The 21503-nt window shown below is 35.1% G+C and overlaps 1 protein-coding gene across 3 annotated transcripts in view; it reads right to left on the bottom strand.

Annotated features, from left to right (window-relative positions):
- SPATA17 (spermatogenesis associated 17) overlaps positions 1-21503 on the bottom strand; it is a 133658-nt gene that overhangs the window by 59130 nt on the left and 53025 nt on the right. For 2 of the 3 annotated variants that reach the window (XM_027897309.1, XM_027897310.1), the window contains 3 exons: positions 17970-18173; positions 13042-13193; positions 4059-4200 (listed from right to left, as the gene is read on the bottom strand). In XM_027897309.1, coding sequence (XP_027753110.1) covers positions 4059-4200; positions 13042-13193; positions 17970-18173 — 498 coding nt within the window. Of the gene's footprint in view, positions 1-861; positions 892-4058; positions 4201-13041; positions 13194-17969; positions 18174-21503 lie in introns of those variants that run through there. The other variant, XM_027897311.1, reaches the window with a different exon arrangement.

Genomic DNA, 21503 nt, shown 5'->3' with positions numbered 1-21503 from the left:
AAATTGACTGAAGCTGTTAATTGCACCTTTATCTACATTGGCTGAATTTGAGCCTGTAATTCTCTACCTCTGGTGACAAAGATGGTAGTGATATAATTTATATATGGAACAACTATTGCCTGCTCTACATAGTGCAGTGTGAAAATGTCAGTAGTGTTGACCACAGCCCTATTTCGACTGCTCCACCAAAAGTAGAATTGTGTTGGTGATGAATTACAAGGGCTATTTTTCCTAGCCTAGGCAAGACCATGACAATCAGAAATATCGAAGCTGATATTTGATTAACACTGTCAGTACTCTCTAAGTGATTTCCACTCAACAAGGTCTAATTATTTAACTATTTCCTGTTATTAATGGAATGAAACAATTCAAAACAAACAGCAAGGAGGCTGTTTTGAAGGAAGCTCATAAACATCAACTCATACATGTAGAAATCTTAAAATTTTATCAAGTTGGCCTGTTGAATTTGAAAGGCATATTTTATCCCAATCAATGCATAAAGGTAAAATTATCCATAACTAAGGCATGTTTCTCTGCTGTACAGTTCAGCTGTAATGATCCCCACACACTGCACTTGCACATCAATTATGATAATCATAATCACGGTCGTTAAGCTGAATGTTCATTATTATCAGGATGCTGGTGACAGCAGATTCAATCATCGGGTGCAATGGGCAGGCAGTCACAGTCCCACCCAAGTTTCTGCAGACAGCGTTGTGCCACATTAAATCTATGATGTGTTCCACATCCCACTCCATTCCAAGAGCTGTAGACGGTAAAGGTCAACTTTATGTTCTGTGCAATATGCTTAGGTTCTCTAAATTAATTCTTTGCAGTCCTGGGTATTTTTATGCTTTGTAGATAATAAAATACTGTTTAGGGCCAAAATGCCTGTGCAAATAATGAAACAGTGATTCAGTTGTACTGTAATTCACCTATAATAAGGCATCAGAGGGAAGAATCTATCAGAATGGAACACCTTAAAATATCACTTCCTGAACTTTATAAATAAAAAGCATTAAATGCTGTCATTAAAGTCAGTTTTCTAAAATGCATATGCAAACTAATTCCAATACTGATTAAAGACTGTAAGCTACCATTTCTGCTTCAGTAAATATGAACATATGTGAGTGTTTTGACAACTGGAAGATTATAGTTAGTGTATTTCATCCCTTGACTGTTCAGCTACATTGGAACATATCATTGTAGTTTAAATTCATGACTGGTAAATTTTTTATATTGAAACATCTCACATAAATTCTATCAAAGGCATTTCAATGTATTTAGACATACAATGTAAAACTTAAAATATGTAAGCAATTTCATTTTTTATAGTGATTTACTGAGTAAACTAACTAGATTCAGTTTCATTAGAGGTATTTTTATTTCTTGTTTATTTGGAATGAACAATTAGAATAGAACAGTTTTTCCCTCAAATCAAACTTCTTTGAAATGTAAACAAAATGAGATAAAAATTTTCAGATTATAACTGGATAAAAAAAAGAACTATTAACTTTTCTTCACATAAATATGGTAATTAGTATGTTTAGAGGAAGTCTGTGCTAATACTCTTTCCTTTTCCAAAGAAAATATAACAAGGCAATATTTTTCAATGTTGTTCATTTTGCTTCTAAAGTAATTATTTAATTTACATACTAATCTTTTTGTGACTTGAATTAAAATGCATACTTAAACACATGAAAACCTCAGGAAAATACAGCTAGGGCATGCTCATGAACATACACTGGGCCTTTTCACATGAAATTTTTTAAAAAGCCACCTAATATCAGCTAACACCAAATAATACCTCAACAGCTCAGAGGGGTCACTGATCTTCTACCACTGAACTGACTCCTTGGAAGAACTTACATAGTTTTGACAGCAATAATAAGGGAACCTTGTCTAGCACAAGAGTGTCAGAAGCTGAATATAGATCATGGCAGGGTTATCAGCTACACATGCTGTAACAGAAGTTGGATGTACAAAACATCACCTCATGGGAAACTCAAAGGAAAGTTCCAGCAAATGGAACCCTCCTTTGTGTTAAGCAAAGTGCTTTAAGTAAAAATCTATTTTTTTCTAATATTTTGTTACATGCCCTTTAGCCTTGTGATTCATTAGAACAGGATAATTTTGTTTATACCAATGATATATTAAAAGTTTTCATATAGTTTAGAAATAAGAAAACAGAGTTCTATCAAATTTAACAGTTATGAAAGTATGACCTCACACCTGCCTATAGGTCTTTTTCCATTAAATTGCAGTGAGGACATGGAAGTTTCGGTGTTCTTTTTAGTTTTTTCCCAGATAATAATGAGCCATTAAAGCAGCAGGTAGGTCATAAATAGCTCTTTTCTCCTCTTATCTCTCTGTTTGGGTAAGCTGCTCCTAATGGAAGCTTCATATTGATTTAGAATTGGGGTTGGAAGGCTGTATGTCATGTTGGGTTAATGTATACAGCTATTCACCTCCAGAGATTTAGGTTGATATCTATCCAAGATCACAAGTAAAGTGAGTTTAGTTCTTTTAAAGAAACCCATAATTTATATATGTGTCACATGATACACAGTATAAATATCTTTACTTTTTTTTATATCGTCATCTGAGCCTGATCAAGATGCTAAGGACTGGAAAAGGAAGTCTTTACAGGACAAGAGGAGTACCAGCAATAAGACATTTAGGTCCTTTTTATATATCACACTTATGCTGTAGGACTTCAGCCAGTCATATCTTCCACTCATTGCTTTTGAAAGACAAATTCAGATCTTTTTGTTTGAATGTTGACCTCTATGTTTTATATGCCATGAGATATAATTAATGTACGTTAAAATACCAAAATTTTACTCTGAGCTCATTTTTAAAGCTTCAAATTTAGAGGAATAATTCCTTATAAAAAAATATTCCTTCTCAAAATAAGATTCCTTGGAATTTGCTAGGGCTAAGCTACTTCCACGAAATACGTAATCGTATCTCACAAAATACCAGAATTGTAGAGAATGGAAGAGACCTTTTGAGATCATCCTCCTACAGCTCCCCTAGTCAGCTAGAGCAGATTGCCTAGGACTGTGCATATGTCCAAGAACAGAGATTCTGCAACCTCTTTGGGCAACCTGTGCCAGTGCTCTGTCACCCTCACAGAAAAATAAAATTTAAATAGTGTTTTCTTGTGTTCAGCTGGAATTTCATGCACTTCACTTGTGTCCATTGCCTCTTGTCCTGTCACTGGACACTACTTAGTCTGAAAGAAGCTGGGCTCCCTCTTCTTCTTTCCCTCCTATCAGGTGTTTATACATTTTAAAAAGATTTCCCCTGAGCCTTCTCTTTCCAGACTGAAGAGTTCCAGCTGTCTCAGCCTCTCCTCCTACAAAAGATGCTGCAGTTCCCTTAACTATCTTGGCAGAGAGTGCAGCACCGAGCCACAAAGTCCATTACCTTTCTTGTACTTGGAAATTTTAATGTGATTATGATACCTAATGCAAATAGGCACAGTGCAAAACACTACACAAAGTCACGTTAGAACATGTTCTGAGAAAAATTATCTCTTGCAGCACTACAAAACCAGAAATATATGAGATGCTCCTGACAAAGCAGGCAAATTAATGAGATGATCTTAAAAGAAAAACAGCTATTCACCAGTTTCAAGATTTTTTCAAAGACTGTAAGCAGCGAAATACTTTGTTATTTTAGTCTGGTTTTTCCATAATTTCCTGAAGCTTTATCTTAATGTCCAAGAGTAAATACACAATCTCTCTTAAATCATAAAAGGTAATACAAATAGAACAAAATTTAGCAAAATGTACATAACTGAAGCTGTACTTAATCAGGCTCTTAAGTCTTGATCTTGTAGGCAGAACATGTGTTAGATTTCCTCAAACTGAACTTACCAGAAAGTCAAGGAAATCTGACATCCCATCACATCAGCTCTATGTGATGTTAAAACATGCTAGAAAGAATCCATTGGATTCTGTGATCTCTGGATCAGACTCAAATTCACTTAGCTCTAATAAAACAGCCATCTAAAAAAGTAAATAATTCTTTGATTTTTTGCAGTGATTTACCTTGTCTGCTATCCACTTCTTAGGATATACTTCTCTGAAATGTTTGGTTCCATAAGCTTCTTGGACATATTTGCCTGACTTACAAAGTGATGGCTCATACTTCTCATCCTCATTTTTATGATATGAAGAAAATGGCAGGAATCTGAAATACAAGAATATTTTAAAAATCAGTTATGCTCTTCTCTAGATGCCACAGGATGGATGTAAATAATGGATAACAACACTGTAAGAGGTGACATGGAGACACATTCCTGCTATTTTTCACTCCCTTCTTAATGTTTCCCCTTGGTATTGTGAGAGGATTACTGCAATTTCTCCTGTGGCTTCTTTCAAGTTCAATTGGGAGCAAAGAGATATAGAGTTTCAATAAGATAAAATGAAGACTTTCTGTACAAAGATCTAACTTGGTTCACTTTCATTACTAGATTATTATTTTTTATCTGCACTAACAACTGGTGTGATGTGAAGAACAATCAGGGTTCAGTTTGCCGGGATCTGCATCTTGATCCCTCATACCTTAGCAGGCAGTGCCGCCTGTGCCAGCTGTCAGTGGCAGGCACTCACCATGCACAAGGATAGATATCACTTTTGGAGAACTTGGCATCCACTTTGCAAGTCATGTAGGCTCCCAATGCACAGCCTTAACCTGATCATTCCCTCAGGACAGAAATATTTCAAGCATGCCAGCAGTATAAGCATAAACCGAGGCATAAAGAATCCTCCCAGTACCTTAAACCAGGAATGCACCTTTTGATATCTGTTAACCAAAGATAAATAAACCATATTTAGCAAAATCTAACAATTCTAACTTAGAATTTAAAATTTAGCAGAATTCACTCATTTAGCAGAAACCTTCACATTGTCTGTCACATATTGGCAGACCACAAAGCCAAGAATTCTCAAATCATGTACTTTACTCTTAAGTTATAATTATGAAATAATCAGCAGTCATTTGGAGCTGGATTCTTTCATCTTTGGTCATACTGATGATGGACTCCCTGCTTATACAGTGCCAGTGAACAGTGAAGCTCCAGCTACCTGCTGGAAGAGGTTTTCAGATGGATATCTCTAAGTGTCATAGACAACTACAGGTTTTCTGGGTAGGTTCCAGAGCAAACTGCATGAAGCAAAGTGAAAAATGTTTTACATATAAAGGATCTGCAAGACACCCTACAAAGACATCTTAGTTCCATCTATTTCAGTTTGCAAGAGGGTCATAAGAGCAAAGAAGTACATTTTACTATAAAGTAAAACATTGTGAATTAAGCCTATCGTTGCTGGTGTTCTCAAAAAACAACGTGCATTCTTTATTCTAGAAGTACAGGAAAAAATATTATATAGTAAAATTAGAAATATATGATTCAGAAGTTAAAATATCATTTTAACTGCCATGACAATGGGTGTAGTTAATTAGAACCTTTCCCCAGGTGAAAGCTTTTCAGAATCCAGAGTCCCTGTAAGAGTCAGGCAGTCAACCAAGTTCTTGATAAAGATGCGGATTAAAATAACTTTCTTTGTCTCTCAGCTGATACAGATTCAGAAAATTATTCATTTTTACTAATTGATTCATCAGCAATTGTTTGACTGTTTTCTTAAATTACATTTCTTTCTTTGTAGTTCATAAAAAGAAACTATTTAGAATTTTATCAGCTGTATCAATTTATTCTATCAAGTGCCACAAAAAAATATTGTGTAAAGTTAGTGAAAGGAAAACACTGAGTTAGCAGACTTCTAAATAATACAAAGCTACAGTAGCATGTGTATACCCATGGGAAATGACACCCTCACATAAGACAGATTACGGTACTTGTAATGCTAATTTGCACATGGGATGGACATCACACACACACAGAAATTAATGTGGCCCCAGTGTCCCAGAGAATACATTGAAGGTGCTGTGAGCCGGCTGCTCCACTTGCAGTTTTTATCACTTCTGAATTGCATTTTAATAGTACATTTTTCTTTTGTTCAGACATGAAAGAAAATTGGCTTTCTCAGGGGATTGGATAGCTCAGAAGACAAGGCTTGCAGTTTAGGGATTTGCCCATATATGCATAGAATTTAGTTGAGCCATAGCATTCATAATTTAATATGAAAACCATGTCTGTAAAATTTACACACAAAATAGTAAAAAATTTTGAAGAAAGTAGAAGTAAATTATTATATTATACATAGAGGTTTTGATTTTACTGTGGATCAGTTAATCTTTGTCTTTTTGGCAAACAAATAGAGTAATATATGTTCTACTATGATTCTGAACAAAAAAGTACACATATTAGCACTTTGAGATAAAAGTAACAGTATGTTCTACGTTTATTTTAGCACAAAAACACCCTTTTGCATTCTTTTGCATATCTCCTCTAAGATCATTAACTGGAATATGTGCCACACAGCCTGGAATGTATGCCTGTGGCTGAGTTTAAAAAAAAAAAAAAATTAAAGGAATTAAAGGAAGGAAACTGAACAATAAAAAAATATTAAAATTTACATTAAAAAACCCCATTAAAAATATCATAGGGTGTAATGGTAACAAGTAGAAGCTTTTTCTTCTGTTTATAATTCTGCTGTCAGTCAGGTGGGAAGATCCTTACAGCAATAATGCTCTAACTACAAGAAAGGATCATATGCTTGTAAATTCAGTGTCTGTTTAAAGTAAGTGAGAATTTTCATTACTCTATGTGAATAATTAATTAAAAAAATGTAAACAATTTTTCATGTTAAGCAGGGTAACCAAATTAAGGGGAGTCATACAAAAGTCATTATACCCCCACAACCAATAAAAATAGTAAAGAGTAATAGCACTGCAAAACACTTCAATAATGGCATTATGTTCTCTTGCTCTGTGTGTAAACCTGACACAGCTTTTCCCAAAATTAATGACAGTATGTGCTCTGAGTGTGACACAAGAGAGTGATGGAAGAAGAAGAAGAAAATTAAATCCAGACAGTGTTATGATACCATTATCAACTGCACAAATTTAGATTTCAATAGTTTTCTTTCCTACAGAAGTTCACTCATTATTCCTTCGAGTTTCAGCTTTTCCCTGTGATTTAGGTGAAAATTCAGAAATTTTTACAGATTTTCATTACACATGACAGAGACAGAAGTAACAGGATCAAAGAAAAATTAAATTCTACACTGATATTTTATCATGCCATAAAACATAGTCAGTATAAGCTAAGCCTTCCCAAAATTTGATGATTCAGTGCGAGGTGAACTTTCCCTGGAGAAATAAATTTAAAAATTAAAAATTATTTTATTTTTAAATACCACAACAGCCTAAATGAGATATATGCCAAAGAATACATTCAAAACAGGGGGAAAGAGTTGGAACCAAAAAAGGGAAACTATCTCAGGTTCTACAAATTGCAGTATTACACATATACAACCTGAAGGAGGAGGACCAGGACCAAGGCTGGCAGTGTCACTGCTAACGAAGGCCAGCTGCACTCTTGCCAGGATCACACTACATTGAACCTAATTAGCGTAAAAAGATCTAGAAGCCTTCACTTAGTAGCCAGTTGAGGACCTGACAGCTGCTAGCCATGTGTATTTAGATTTCAAAGACACCCTCCATATTTGTTATTAACAAAACCAAAAATTGCTTTATTTCTCCTTTCACTAATCCTATCCTGCACCTTCCTTCTACTATTACTTTCATCTTTCTAATCCTTTTTCCCCCCAACATGTTTACATGTCCCTTCCGTGATTTTTCTCCCTGCATTCCTCACCTACCATTTCTTCCCTCTATTCTGTCTCTTCTACTGCAATCTCTCTTACTATTGTGACAGGAGATGGAAGAGGCCCATTTGACACTGAAGGCTTTACAGTTGGATTGACGGAGATGACAGAAGCAGCAGCAGGTATCGCTTTCCAGAGTCTACAGCAATGTGAGAGGAGAGCACAGCAGCACAAACAGGGAGGAGGGTTTGTCAGGTCCATCCTTTACTTCTGGGCAGCAGTGTCCCAGTGCTACATGGTACGGACCAGTGGGACACAGTACAGAGGCAGTAACTTTTTCCTGCATTTAAAGGGCAGCAGAAGAACAGAGTTGGTCCTTCAGCGTGTTCTCTGAACCTGCCCAAGAGACAAAATCCCAGCAGTCTAGCAGTGCAAGCACGTAATCCTGTTTCCAGAAATGCTTCAAAACATACCCAGGCTTCTGAGAAAGAACTTTCAGATCTACTGCTAGACTGCCACACATGTTACACTACCAGGGTACAGTAAGAAATATAAAACCCTGAATACAGCTTATGAGTTTTTTCAAACTTTTACATTTGTTGGTATTGTACATTTTTATAATTTAGTAGTAAAAATACTACCAAAATATTAACTGTCTGTGTGACAGTGCTTTTAAATTTTTATCTAAAGTGTTTCTACACAATAGCAATTCAATTCCTTGTTGTCTTGATTTAATTCAAATAAAGCAATTTTATCTTGCTTTAAAGAACTCCATGAACAATTAGCTCCAAACAAACCATGTTTCTCTATCAGGAATCTGAGAATACTTCATCTTTTTTTTTTTTTCTTTCATAAAATATGAAATTAATTTTAAGCTTTCAAATTTGGATTATACCTGAAGCAATTTTTTCATCAAATCCAACAGTGTCTATCTTTTCATTCAGGGAACAAAGAAAGAAGCATAATGGTTTTCCACAGCAAAACAATTGCAGCAAGGCAGCCATTATCTAGTTTATAACGAGTGCATATTAAAATCAAAGTGTTAGATACAAAAAAAAAAGTAACATTTTACTTAGTATATCTAGTCACATTATCTTTAGTGCACTCTTTTTGCCGCAAGAAACTTATTTGGGTGCATTACTACAAATACTGTTTCTGGTAATATAGTAAATACATACTTTTTCGATAAACTATCAATCATTTTTATTGTAACATCAGTAAATCTGAGAATCCTCTGGCTGTTTTTATTTAACCCCTGGCTGTGATAATGTAAAGTGGAAAATAAAAGCATAGTCTAGTTCTTTTAGGAAGTAAAAGAGATCTCTTCTGCAGCAAATTCTGGAACTTCTTAATTATACACAGACTTATTATCTGCATCCCCAGTGTTATAAAGTACCAGAACTTCATTAGAAAAATTAAGATGGAAAAATGAAGGCGCTACTTTGTAAATTTCCAGTGGAAATTAGCTGGAAGAAGCAGAGGAATACTGGATCAAAAGAGGGTAATCATGCTTAACTGTGCCCTAGAGCACCCGCATGTATAATACGATTTGCACAGTAACTACCTCTCCTATTACTGCTTGTTTGGAGTATTCTGTGTTAATGGGGTTAGCTAATTTAGTATTTTAACTTAAAAAGACTCTGCTGATTAATAAATGTTGCACACTGTGCTAGTAATTAAAATAAATGGAAGAGTTACAAATAGAAGTTGAATTGTTAAGAAAACATTATCTGAAAATATATGATAATCCCTGTTTATCATAATACAATAACAGTCCAGAAAATATGCAAATTGCTGAAGTTGCAAAGCATATGAAAAACTAAGTATAATTTGAAAAAAGTTTTCAGATGTGTTGTATTTGTATGACATAAAATGTAGTAGCCATTTTCACTGCAGCTAAGTCAGAAATACAGTAAAAGATTTTATAACTCTAGAAATAAAAAAATTAATTTTAAAAATTAATTTTAAAATTCTTAAATTTTAAAGTCACTCGCTTTTTGAATTTTCTTACCATTAATACCAGGCAGCTCATAACACTGTCACTCTCCAAGTACAGAGCTTATTTAGGTCACTAATTTCCCTGTAAATACCTTCCATGCACAGCACTGAGTAGCACAGAGGCATCTAAGCTCCTTCTAAAGGGAAGCACAGTCTTGCTGAGAATAAGCCCATGAGGAGCTTGGTGATGCAACATTCACCCAGCATGTGAGAGGGAGGGTGTGCAAACATTGCACTCTGCTGCACACGAGTGAACCAGTGCTCAGGACCAGGTTCTGCATCTCCAGTACAGCACTGAGCACGGCTATAGCCAGAAGCTGAGATGACATGGTTCATGTCACACCAGAGGACTACAATAAATCAGGAAACCTAGGCCTTACACTATCGCTATCACCACACTGCATCTCATTCTGATGTTTGTTGACTTCATAAAAATGTTTAATAGTATACTTTGAAGGATGAGGCATATTGCATGAGACAGATTTCAGCAAAGTTAATGAAAATAATTTACTTTTTTGTTCTCTGGAAAATTAGGCCAGCATGCAGCTGCATGCAACTGAGTAAAGAACTTTTCATGCTTAGTGATCTAAATCTGCTGGATCCAGCAGTTGGTGTCTCAAACTAGACACTAGTTTATTAAGTGGCCATCCCAAAGGAGTACAATTGTCATTCCTATCCAAGTGGAGGGGGAAATCACTTCATTTGTATGAAAAATAGCACAATAAGGCAGTAGCAGCTTCAATTACACGAGAAAAAGGAATCATTCTTATTAGGCTAGATTACCCCGTTGCTCTTTCATTACAGAATAGGAAATTCCAGCAGTTGCTTTATGTAAGCACAGCATTCTCTCTTGGTTTTGTTTGTTCTGCTTCTGCCTGCCTCAAACTCTCACAGCTTTTCCAAATTTTTCTGCATTTTATCAGAAGGACAAAGTTTCTTGGAGCTTGAGACACTCATCCTACCATCCTATAAAAACCACTTTAAAGAACCCCGATAATCAGAGGTGTGTGGGAATTCTGAATGTTTTTGAAATCACAGATACATATCAACAAGCATTCTGACAATATTCACTCTGGAAATATATGTATCAAGGATTTAGTTTGACATTTCATGCAAACAAAAGCTTTCTCAACAAATGCCATGTACTTTTGCTGCTCATTCTCTCCTTATTTTCTAAAATAGAAGAATAATCAGCATAGGAAGCACTACTAGGAAGAAATAAAGTCCCAAAGTACACAATTACATAGAAGAAGACAGAAATTTGTCAATTCATAATAGACAGTGCTGAGAAAAAAATACTGAAGAATCTGAGTAACCCTTTGCTGACTCCTCCCTGGAGACCAACATCCCACACAGCAGCTGCAGCATTACTAGTGAGCATTAGTCCTGATGATGACCTGCAACTCTGTCATCACCTTTTCAAGGTTACAGATGTGACCCTTGCATGGTTGGTTGAATATGAAGCACAAACGGAATGATCACAGCCTGAAAATGTATAATACACTATGCATTTAGTGTGCATGAAGCTGAGAATCATTGATTGTTAGGACATTGCTTCTGTGCATTAAGGATGGCATTAAATGCTTCCTTACCCAAAAGGTAGATAAAGATCGCATATCATGTAAAATCTGTCAAAGTTGGAGGCTCCAAATTTAGACTGTACAAGACCAAAGCTTCACAATTCACTTACTGAAGGGTCAGTGAAGTATTTATTAAAAGATCTGACCTTCTGAAACTGTTGACACAGTGATGTCTGGGGTAAAGTTCATCAAATAGAGACTGAGCAATATAGTCATGCCTATAAATGGAGGACATCATCCATCCTCCCTTGGAATGCATAAGTCAAAACTTATTCAGTGAATAAAACCCACTTCAAAGGAGAATATTAATTACTACCTAGTAGTTTGCATTCTTTTAAATTTCACTGGCAGGAGCTAGATATAAAAATAAATAAAAAAAAAAAAGAACTGATTTAAGCTGAGATGTGAAAGTTAAATTGCTTCCTCCTCACCCAAGTGAAAAGAATGAACGAATACAGAGAGGAATAGAAAAAGGAAGTACACTTTTACTTGTAAGTGAACTCAGTTATGTTTTGGTATGAAAGAAATAAAAAGTTTTATAGCTAGGTTTTGACACCAAATATTTTTAAAAAGAAAACCAAAACACCATAAGCAAAAAACATTGCCTGAAAGTGAAAAAGTAGCCAAAACAAGAGATTTTTTTTCTTTCAAAACTACTTTTGAGTAGAATTTTCATTCAAATACACTAATAATATTAAATTGGGGAAAATCATGCTCTAATAAAAACATAGAAGGTAAACCATGTAAATGCAAATTGTTTCTGGTATTGTTAAGTTCCAGTCCTGAAGATGACACTTAGCAATATGGAGCTGACAAAAAAGCATGAAACAGATCAAAGATAGCAAAGCATCTTGTGCCAGTGAATCAGTGGATCACAGGCTGCTCACGAGGAAAAGTGGTTCCTTTCTATCCTGAATTTTGGTAATAAAGGGCCAAAGGATTGCCAAGAGCAGTGAATTCAAGGGAAAAGTTCACAAAACGTAATTTATTGACTACAAAGCCAGAGAAGATGATTTAGCAGGCTTTTATTATGATTGGACAAAAGAGTTCCATCACCATAAAAGAAAACTGGGAATATTTTGGCAATAGCCTTAAGTCTTTTGGGATAGAAGCCTTAATCATTTGGGATGGATTATGTCTGTATTTGGGATTTTTATGGAAAAGAACTGGCCTGTCTGACACTATTACAGATGCTATGGCTTAGGAAATCAAACTGCTTCAAAGATGATTACAGTTTTTGTATCATGTCCTAACATGTGCGACATATGTTCCCTCCCCTTCCAAGTGAGCTGGGGTACTCTACTGGGAGAGAAAACAAGTCTCATTGGCATGCAACACCATTTTTGCCTCCCATAACCACTAAGCTTCCTGAATACGGAGACCGAAACAGTATCTTTTCCTTGGCAAGGTGCATGTGGCAAAACAGAATTTGCATTTGTTTTCTTATTTCCCATTAAATGAATCTGTTGCATCACATATTACTACACAAGTTCTTCTATAGATTCATAGATATGGATGGCACATGTCACACAATTACAAGATAGGGTCTCTGCCCTGAGTAGTTTATAATCTAAGGACACAGAATTTAGAAGTATGTACATAGAATGTTTGCTAGTAAGCTGTCAGGTTTGACATTTCATTTTGTCAGGTATGAAAGGTTTCTGAAAGCAATGGAATAAAGAAAACATTCTCATAACAATATAAGAAAAAAACAAAGAACTTACTCATTGTCATGTATAGGATTTCTCCATTCCTCCCTTTTTATTCCCTCTCTGGCCTTCTCCAGTGGTGAATTGATTGATTCTGCCACTCGCAAGGTTGGTTCTAAAGGCTTGTAGCGCTGCCACAATACTTCAGCAGTATCACGGAAAGGCCCCTGAAAGGTGTAGGATAATGTAAGTGTTTTATTGTGGGCTTACAGTTCTTTTCTTTCTGTCTTTTATTCATGGCACATCACTGATTGAAAGAGGACACTGAATGTCTGGGAAGTGTAGTGAGACTTTTCTTCTAAAATAATTAAAGCAGTTCATTTTGATAGAGACTTACACATAACACAAAGGTTGATAACGTACTCTGAAGCTCCAAAGAGAGAATGAGAAATGTGCATTACAAATTTATTTAACTACTAATAAACAATTACTATTTTTAAAAAATATGTTGTTAGAATTGATTAGGAAAACTTAGTTTTTTCTTAGGAAAAAATATCAGTGAAATAAAATCTGATACACAAGTATTAGCTGTATCTAGATTCTGCTTAAGCAGATAGCATAAGTCTTTTTCTTTCTACAGGACAAATAATATTTGACCTTAAAGAACATACTCTTTTCAATTTAACTATAAAGCTACCTGTAAGGGAACTTAATACATGACTTAAGATATAATTCTTCTAATACAATTCAAACTAATGACTTCAATAATACAGGTCTATAGTCCATTTTTGAAAAGTCCAATCCCAAATTAATTTCATTATTCTTAAAAAATACACATATATGTCTTTTTCCAGAGTGTATTGTTTAATAACTGATTATATCAGCACCTGCCATTTAACAACATGGATAAATAGCAGCAGGAAGTCCTCTCCTGAGCTGCTGAAGTGACATATCCTATATATCTTGCTTTTATGTATTAACCTGTAAGAACTTACCTGAAGTATAATTAGTGCCACGTTACACTCAGGACAGTTTAGTGGCAACCCTGGATTTAGAAGTATTACTAATTAATTTTTATTTTCATCAGTCTTGATCTTGCAATGAACTAGTGAAACCTTCTGAAACTATGAACAGACAAAGAATCCTAATCACAGCCTTTATTCTTAAAGATATCCTTCTTTAAATAGGTTATCACTAACAAGTCACAGCTGGAGTTACTGCAAGCACTGAGTGAAGACTGTGGGGCTAATAAAAAGAAATGATTCACGCCTCATTTATGTTCACTTATGTTTTACATTAATAGAAACCAATAATAGGAACCAGTTACCATAAAAGTCATGGACCGTAAATAACACAAATGGCAAATAAGTATCATCTAGTACTTTTCACAGTTGGACAGGAGGATTGCTATATTTGAAACTAGTTAATGGATTTTTATTGGAACTTTACTTTTTAAAGGCACAGCACCAAGATTTTGAGATCTTTTAAATGGTCCCAGTAAGAAAATAAACATAATATTTACACTTCTGGCAGATATCCTCTTGTTTTTGCTTTCTAAATCTGGGTGAAAAAATACATTCATCTAAAAAGAAAACAATAAGTCTTTAAAAACAGAATGAAAATGTTACCTCCTGTGAGAACAGTCAATACGAGAACAGGTCACTAAACCTAGTAGTAGCATTACCTAGTAATACATAATCTGATGATCAAGTTATAAAAAAGTCTAAAATTTATTATTAAAAAGGAATGCTCTTTATTGCAAGATGTTTGCATTAAGATGGTTTATGGAGGAAAGAAGAAAGAAAAGTACTATTATCAAACAATATCAAGATAAATATGTTTGCTTCTAAATGTAGTCTTTCAGAATATTGCATCTTTTCTTCACTGCAAAATATTTACTCATATTCCACCAGGATAAGGGCCAAATCAGACATCCAAGCAAGAGCTTTTCTCCATCTTTAATTTCTAAGACCTAATTAGGGGTTAGATGACCAAAACCAAACATCAGTCCATAGTCCAAGTAAAACTACAACTACTAATGGAAGGAGGGGGGAAAGATTGTAATTAAGAAAAGGTCCCTCAAACAAAGCTGTGTCATCACTAATGAAAGCAGGGTATACATATATTAGAATACTGACATAATTCTAAATATTCCCTGCACAATTATCCATTTCTCTGATTCATCTATTTGAAGAAACTTACCTAGCAATAGGCACCTAAGGAATGTATCTTAAATGACAAGATCTCTAAAAAATCCATTTACCTATTTTCATTTTACAAGTTTAACTTTAGGATTTGTGGAAGCTGCAGTAGAACGGTGCTTAAAAACATTTTCAAATTGACAATGCTTGCAAGCATTTCAGGCATCTTGCTTCAAAACAGAAATCTTCCTGGGGAGATCATGGTAGGAAAGGAGGCAACCAACAGTTTTCACCCTGAAAGCAACTCACACAGCTCTATTTGGAATTTGTGCTGAGTAGCATAAATCTTCTTGATAGCAATTGGTCTGCCAAATAAAGGTTAGCAGATCAGCATTCTTACTACTTTATCATAAAATCAGGAACTCATGATAAAAAATATGATCTTCATGAAATTATGCATTCTTCATTGTTCTCCACTGCAGAACACCTAATAGCATGCAGAAAATCTCCTAAAAATGGTACTGTGCTTTTTGTTATTAATGCTTTTTAATGAATATATGACTAATTTTAGCATTATCAGTGTTTTTATGAAACTGTAATTCTAGTGAACTCAGTAATAAAAATGATAGATCTAACCAAGGTATAAGCATCATTAAAACATTTCTTTTAAATACACTATCTTACACACACAAAGCTTACCTATAAAATGCTACATACCCATTTCCCTAAGAGAAAACTGAAAGATAGTTTGGGTTTTTTAAACACATATAATTGACATCCTCATAAAAAATATCAAAACATATGAGCAATAAAAATTTTAGATACCTGAAAGAAAGTAACTTGTGACTCAGAGTGAGCCAGATTGATATTAGAAAAAGAAGCTTGGTGCCAAAAAGTGTTACCACAGAGAACTAGGACACAAGTATATCTAGTAATTAAATTTCCTATTGTCACACCAGACAACTTTCAGGATGGTGTGTTCTGATGCGTTTTCGTTTCCAGCTGTTTCATCAGCTCAAACCAGTGTCCTTTTCTTAGACATACAACCCTAAATTGTCAAAGTGTTGTGCAGGGATTTAGCCGTGTGACTCCCATTAACATCAATAAGAGTCGCGCAGCTAAATCCACGCGCTGTGCTTTGAAAATTTACCCCACAGTGTACATCCCAGGGTGCTGAAAGGATTAAAGTATTATATAGTAAATTCCCTCTTTGAGGTGCAGAAAATAAACAGAACTCTTCTGGTTTGTTCTAAAAGGCTATCTGTGCAAGACTGCTGTGCGTGAGTCTGAACTTAGAAAGGTCTGTAAAATATTCCAAATCTGTGCAGAAGCTTGTAAGAAACTTTGTACACAGTAAAGTGGTTTTGCAAGAGCACCTTAACAATGGAAAACTCTTGAGTTACCCAGTTATCTAAAAGCATGATTCCTGTATCATGCCCACTAGGCAAAATCTTTCCCTCTGTCCTGAGAGACAATGCATTCAGTCATGTCCTGCTCAAGGACTGTCACAGCCCCTTTGGTCCCAGAAGGTAAAGCTATAATGTCATTTTTATCTCAACTCCAAACTCCCTGATCACCCAAACTGCTTAGTGGCTCACACTTTGTCTCAATTCTAAAGTGACTGAATGAGTTCATTCTATGAAGAAGCTCAAGCAGTCAAAGTAGGGAGAACATAAGGAGGGAAGGACAAAAGGGGAGAACTGCTCTTAAGTTGATTCTTACTTTACAAGCAGTGTGGATGTCTGTGCTCATACTTCTCCAGAGGTATTCTCACAGGTCTGCATCTTCTTAGAATCATAGAATCATAAAGATTGGAAAAGACCTTCAAGATCATTGAGTCCAACCTTTGGCTGAACACCACCTTGTCAACTAAATCATAACACTAAGTGCCACATCCACTCATTTCTTGAGCACTTTCAGGGATGGGTGACTCCATCACCTCTTTAAGTAGCCCATTCCAATGCCTGACTACCCTTTCAGTGAAAAAATTCTTCCTGATGTCCCACCTGAACCTCCCCTGGTGCAGTTTGAGGCTATGCTCCTTTTGTCTTGTCACTACTTGCCTGAGGAGCATAAAGGTTTCAAAAGTTTGTCTGCTGTGTATATTGGGCACATTCCCAGCAGATTTTGATAATAAGGTGACAAAAGCTGTTTTGTCAACTTGTGAGACATTCCCTTTGATGCACTATCTCAGAGACATCCATTACTTTATAGAACAGGAAGAAAGAGCTATCTGCAACACATGCTGACATCAACTAAAATTAATATTGAGACCATGGAATGCGAGCTGGGCAACTTGGCTGTGATGGAGAACAAAATGTAGAAATTTTTGTAATTAAAGCTGACACACACTTAGTGGACAAAAAGAGCAGGAACTATTTTGAACTGAGAGCACCTCTCTTAGTCTTCTTATGGAAAGCAATTGCAAATTGAGGAAAAATTTATTGCAACTGGGTAATTTGTCCTATAACCTTTCGTTTCTCCTATTTCTTAATGATTTAAAATTGGAAATTATGATTTCTAATGAATCATAATATTTATACTCAATTATATGAGGTCATACCTTTGAAATATCGGGAATTACACTTTTTTCTCCAAAGGAAAAAAGCAACATCTAAAGAATCATATTTCCCTGTTTTTAAATATCACCTAGATTTCTTTCTCTTTAAGTCAAATCTCTGTCAAAGACTTTATATCCTACATGAAAGCACTAGACCTATATGACAAAAAAAAACCAAACTCAAAAACTAACTAACAAAAAAAATCCACAAAAGGGATTTTTGGACCTGATTATTTAACTTGAGATAATCTGTGATAAAAGATGTGAAAAAAAGCTGCCTCAGAGACACTGAAAAATGTTACCTGAGGTTTCTGTCTGCCAATAGGTGGCAGAGGCAGTGCTGCGACGAAAGCTGGGGGCTTTTTACAAGTTGGCCAGTCATAGAGCTCATAGGCAAAGGGACTTTTCACTTGCTTCTTTCTGTGGCTCAGTGGCTTTGAATTTCTTAGCAGCAGTTCCATTGGGTCTGGGGATTTTCTGAATGGTGAATTGTAGATGCCTGCAATCTGAGCAGAAGATGGGGTGACCGTTAATTTCAGCTTATTTAGATTCAAATACACAATAGGAACAAAAATAGGAAGTGGCACCTGCAGCATTTTTAAAAGTAAAACAGTCATTAGTCAAGGAGAAATAGAAGAAAATTTATGGGATACCAAAACTCAATATTCGCTTTTTTCCCCAACAATATGTCCACAATTAATTCCTATAACTATTCAAATTTGTTTAGTTTTAATAGTATAAAACTTGTAAAACCCCAAAATTTAGCATAAGAATTTCTGAATTGTGTATTAAGTGGAAAGATTCATTCTTTACTGAATTTGATATTTAATTTTTTTCAGGATACATCATTAAATGAATCACTAGTGTGATCTAATATAACAATGACTAATACGAAGCACACATTTCAAATTCTGATCTAGTAATCTACATCATTAACAATCTGTGAATATCTGGCAAGTCAAAATTATGTGACAGACTGTTCCCAAATCATTCCTATAAATGTAGGTATTTTATCAATTGTATATAAACAATTCCCAAATAGACATATGTGAGTTTAGTGAATTAATTATGAACTGTTAAACATGAGAATTCCTATTCCTTATTGCACAAAGCCATTAAATCTTCTATAAACAGATAACATATGCTTAAAATACACCTGGCAAAAAGAAATTAAAAGATACTAGTAGCTTTAAGAATAATTATATTTTCTACAATAGTATATTCGGAGTATTCTTAAGACTTTTAAAGTAGATTTTCTCAGTTAAAATATATTATCCTTTGCTTTTATCCTAATTCTAAATGCTAAGAAATATTGAATAAAAATAGGGAAAAGAAATCGGTTTCATGATGCAGGAAAAGTTAAGGAAAAGAGTAAATGTTTAAAATCTTGTCTTGCTCCTTTGGAACGCTACAGAGGACCCATGAGAAAACTATGTAGGGCGTCAGCCTTCTCATAAAGTATTAATCTCTTGAGGTTGAGAAGATTGAACACTTCCCAATTAGCTCTAATGCATTTTTCATTAATATATCCTACTGGGAAGTTCCAGTTTCTTGTGTCAAAACAGTTAAATAAGGCATATATGAAACACAGTGTTTAATGCACTAGAATATTCAGAGATGGTAGCTTATTCAACATACTGTTGGGCTATTCAAAATTTTATGGGCTATATTCTTCAACTCTGTAAGTGATCTGGCTCTAATGACAATTTACTTTGGTGCTCTGTTGTATGTTCCCCTCTTAATGCAAACCCTACAAACTATTATACTAATGGTCTAAATGTATAATGGGAAAGAGGACATGAACAGAGATAAGTGGTAGAAACATATGTATGCCAAGCACCCACTGATTGTTCATTCAGCTCTTCAGGATGCCAAACTAAAATGGCAGGGATCCATGCTTCAAACAGCAGGCAAGCAGAATCACTGGAGTGAATGTGAAATTGCAGATCCATCTGTGTGATCTGTAAAGTCCAGCTGCATCTTAATCTTTGGTTCTGCAAGTCTGGCTCTTACTCACATAAACATCCCATAAAGTTACAGATCCTCCTAATGCCGCTATTATTTTTTCAGTAGTTCATACACCATCAAACTGCAATCTTCTTATCAGCCTAGTACTGGGTTTTGCTTGTGAACACTTGGTGACTAGTATGTGCTACATAAACACAAGCTCCATATGTTGTCTTGACTTTATTGTACCATCCCACAATTATTGAATATATTTACACTATATATTGTTACACAAGTTCCCTCAAATATAAAATGCCACAGTCAATACAAGTTTCATACAAACAGAATATATCAGATTCATACCAAATAGATTCCATGCTGAAGTTACACAAACCATCTTATGCCATGGTCACTACATCCCTTCACTCATTAGTGAGTGGCCATTGGATCTGCCTAAATTCTGACAACGTCACTGAAAATGTAAACATTATCCAGAAGAAAAACATCTTCATGTGCATAACTGAGAATCAGGGTGATCTGTAACACACCACTATGGCATGGTAACGAGTCTCTGGAGTTGGCAGGCACGCATTTGTTGATCAGTAGCAAATCTTGACCAGGGTAGAATCTGCCCAAAATTTACACCCCTTTTTAAGCTGAGGAGCAAACTGAGGAGGAAGCCTTTTCATCTTTTTTTAACCAAAAAAATACTAGATTATTTTGATCTAGTTAGCTCAGGTTTGTTTTTTGGTTTTGTTTCTCCCAGGTGGAAAAATACAATGTGTTAAATAATTTAAATGTTTTTCCTCTGTAGAATTACATGCAATAACTTTAAATTGATGCACTGTCTGGGCTCTAGGAAATGGTGTTGCTTCTTTTAGTCACATTGAGAGCTAGTATATGTCTCCATGAATATAAGGGCTTTCTGAAACTGCATTTTAAAATCTGTGTTGAGATACTATGTATATTCTACTTTGTATTCCTCTGATTAAATGTTTGGCAGTAACAAAAAGCTGTAGTTCATAAAAGGTTCAAACCCTGTGAAATGCTACTGAATATCTCAAGATGCACTAATAGGATTGGCTTTTACCACTTTTAATGAAACCAAAATTAGCTATAATAGATGCAGAAATCCATTGATTCAATGTCTTTTGACTTATTATTGCTGAAAAAGTGTCTTAACCAAGAGTCATCTATTGTTGCGCTTTTTTTACTTACTGTCAGATAAAACACATACAGATAGTGTATCAACTATAAAAATGAATGTGGAGATAAGTGAGGCCAGCTGGAAACATTCTTGCTTCTTCTACAGTTGAAACTGCAAGATGTGGGTCAAAATTGATTATGAAGCACATCTTTAAATAATAATTTTTCAAGCAATCCTTGATAATTATTTTACATTTCAATTTTATATGTTTAAGTATTCAACAAGACAGCAGAGAAACCAGCAGAGTTAGTATCTAGACAGATAAAATTAATACTAATTTACTTTAACTTCCCCGAAGTTTGTGGTAATGGTAGGCCTAAATGCAAAATTCGCAAAGTTTGGTAGGAGAGACAAGAGGAGGAGTTGGATTCTAGTTTCCAGCTCAGATTAACCTCCGGAAAAATTGCTTCCACTAAAATATCTCTGCAAATCTTAATCTTAATTTTGGAATTTCTTGCACCTGTGCAGTGTGGTGATGAATGCCCTATTCACTCTATCCTCTGCAGGGAGCTGGCAGTCTGCAGAAATCTAAGAATCAGGAGGATCAAAGCTTTTGGTACTTAATACATCTGCATATCTTCTTGAGACAAGTGCAATGTATGAAAAGCATTACTTAACTTTTTCCCTACTTTAATGCAATATTCTCTCAACTACAAAACCATTGTACTTAATACTGCTTTTT

The sequence above is a fragment of the Empidonax traillii genome, unplaced genomic scaffold, assembly GCF_003031625.1.
Source record: "Empidonax traillii isolate 1590-97213 ecotype Southwest subspecies unplaced genomic scaffold, ASM303162v1 scaffold535:size1322822, whole genome shotgun sequence".
In the NCBI taxonomy this organism is placed as follows: domain Eukaryota; kingdom Metazoa; phylum Chordata; class Aves; order Passeriformes; family Tyrannidae; genus Empidonax; species Empidonax traillii.
Note: the sequence above shows the minus strand (reverse complement) of the source record. Positions and strands in the feature narration are given on the sequence as shown.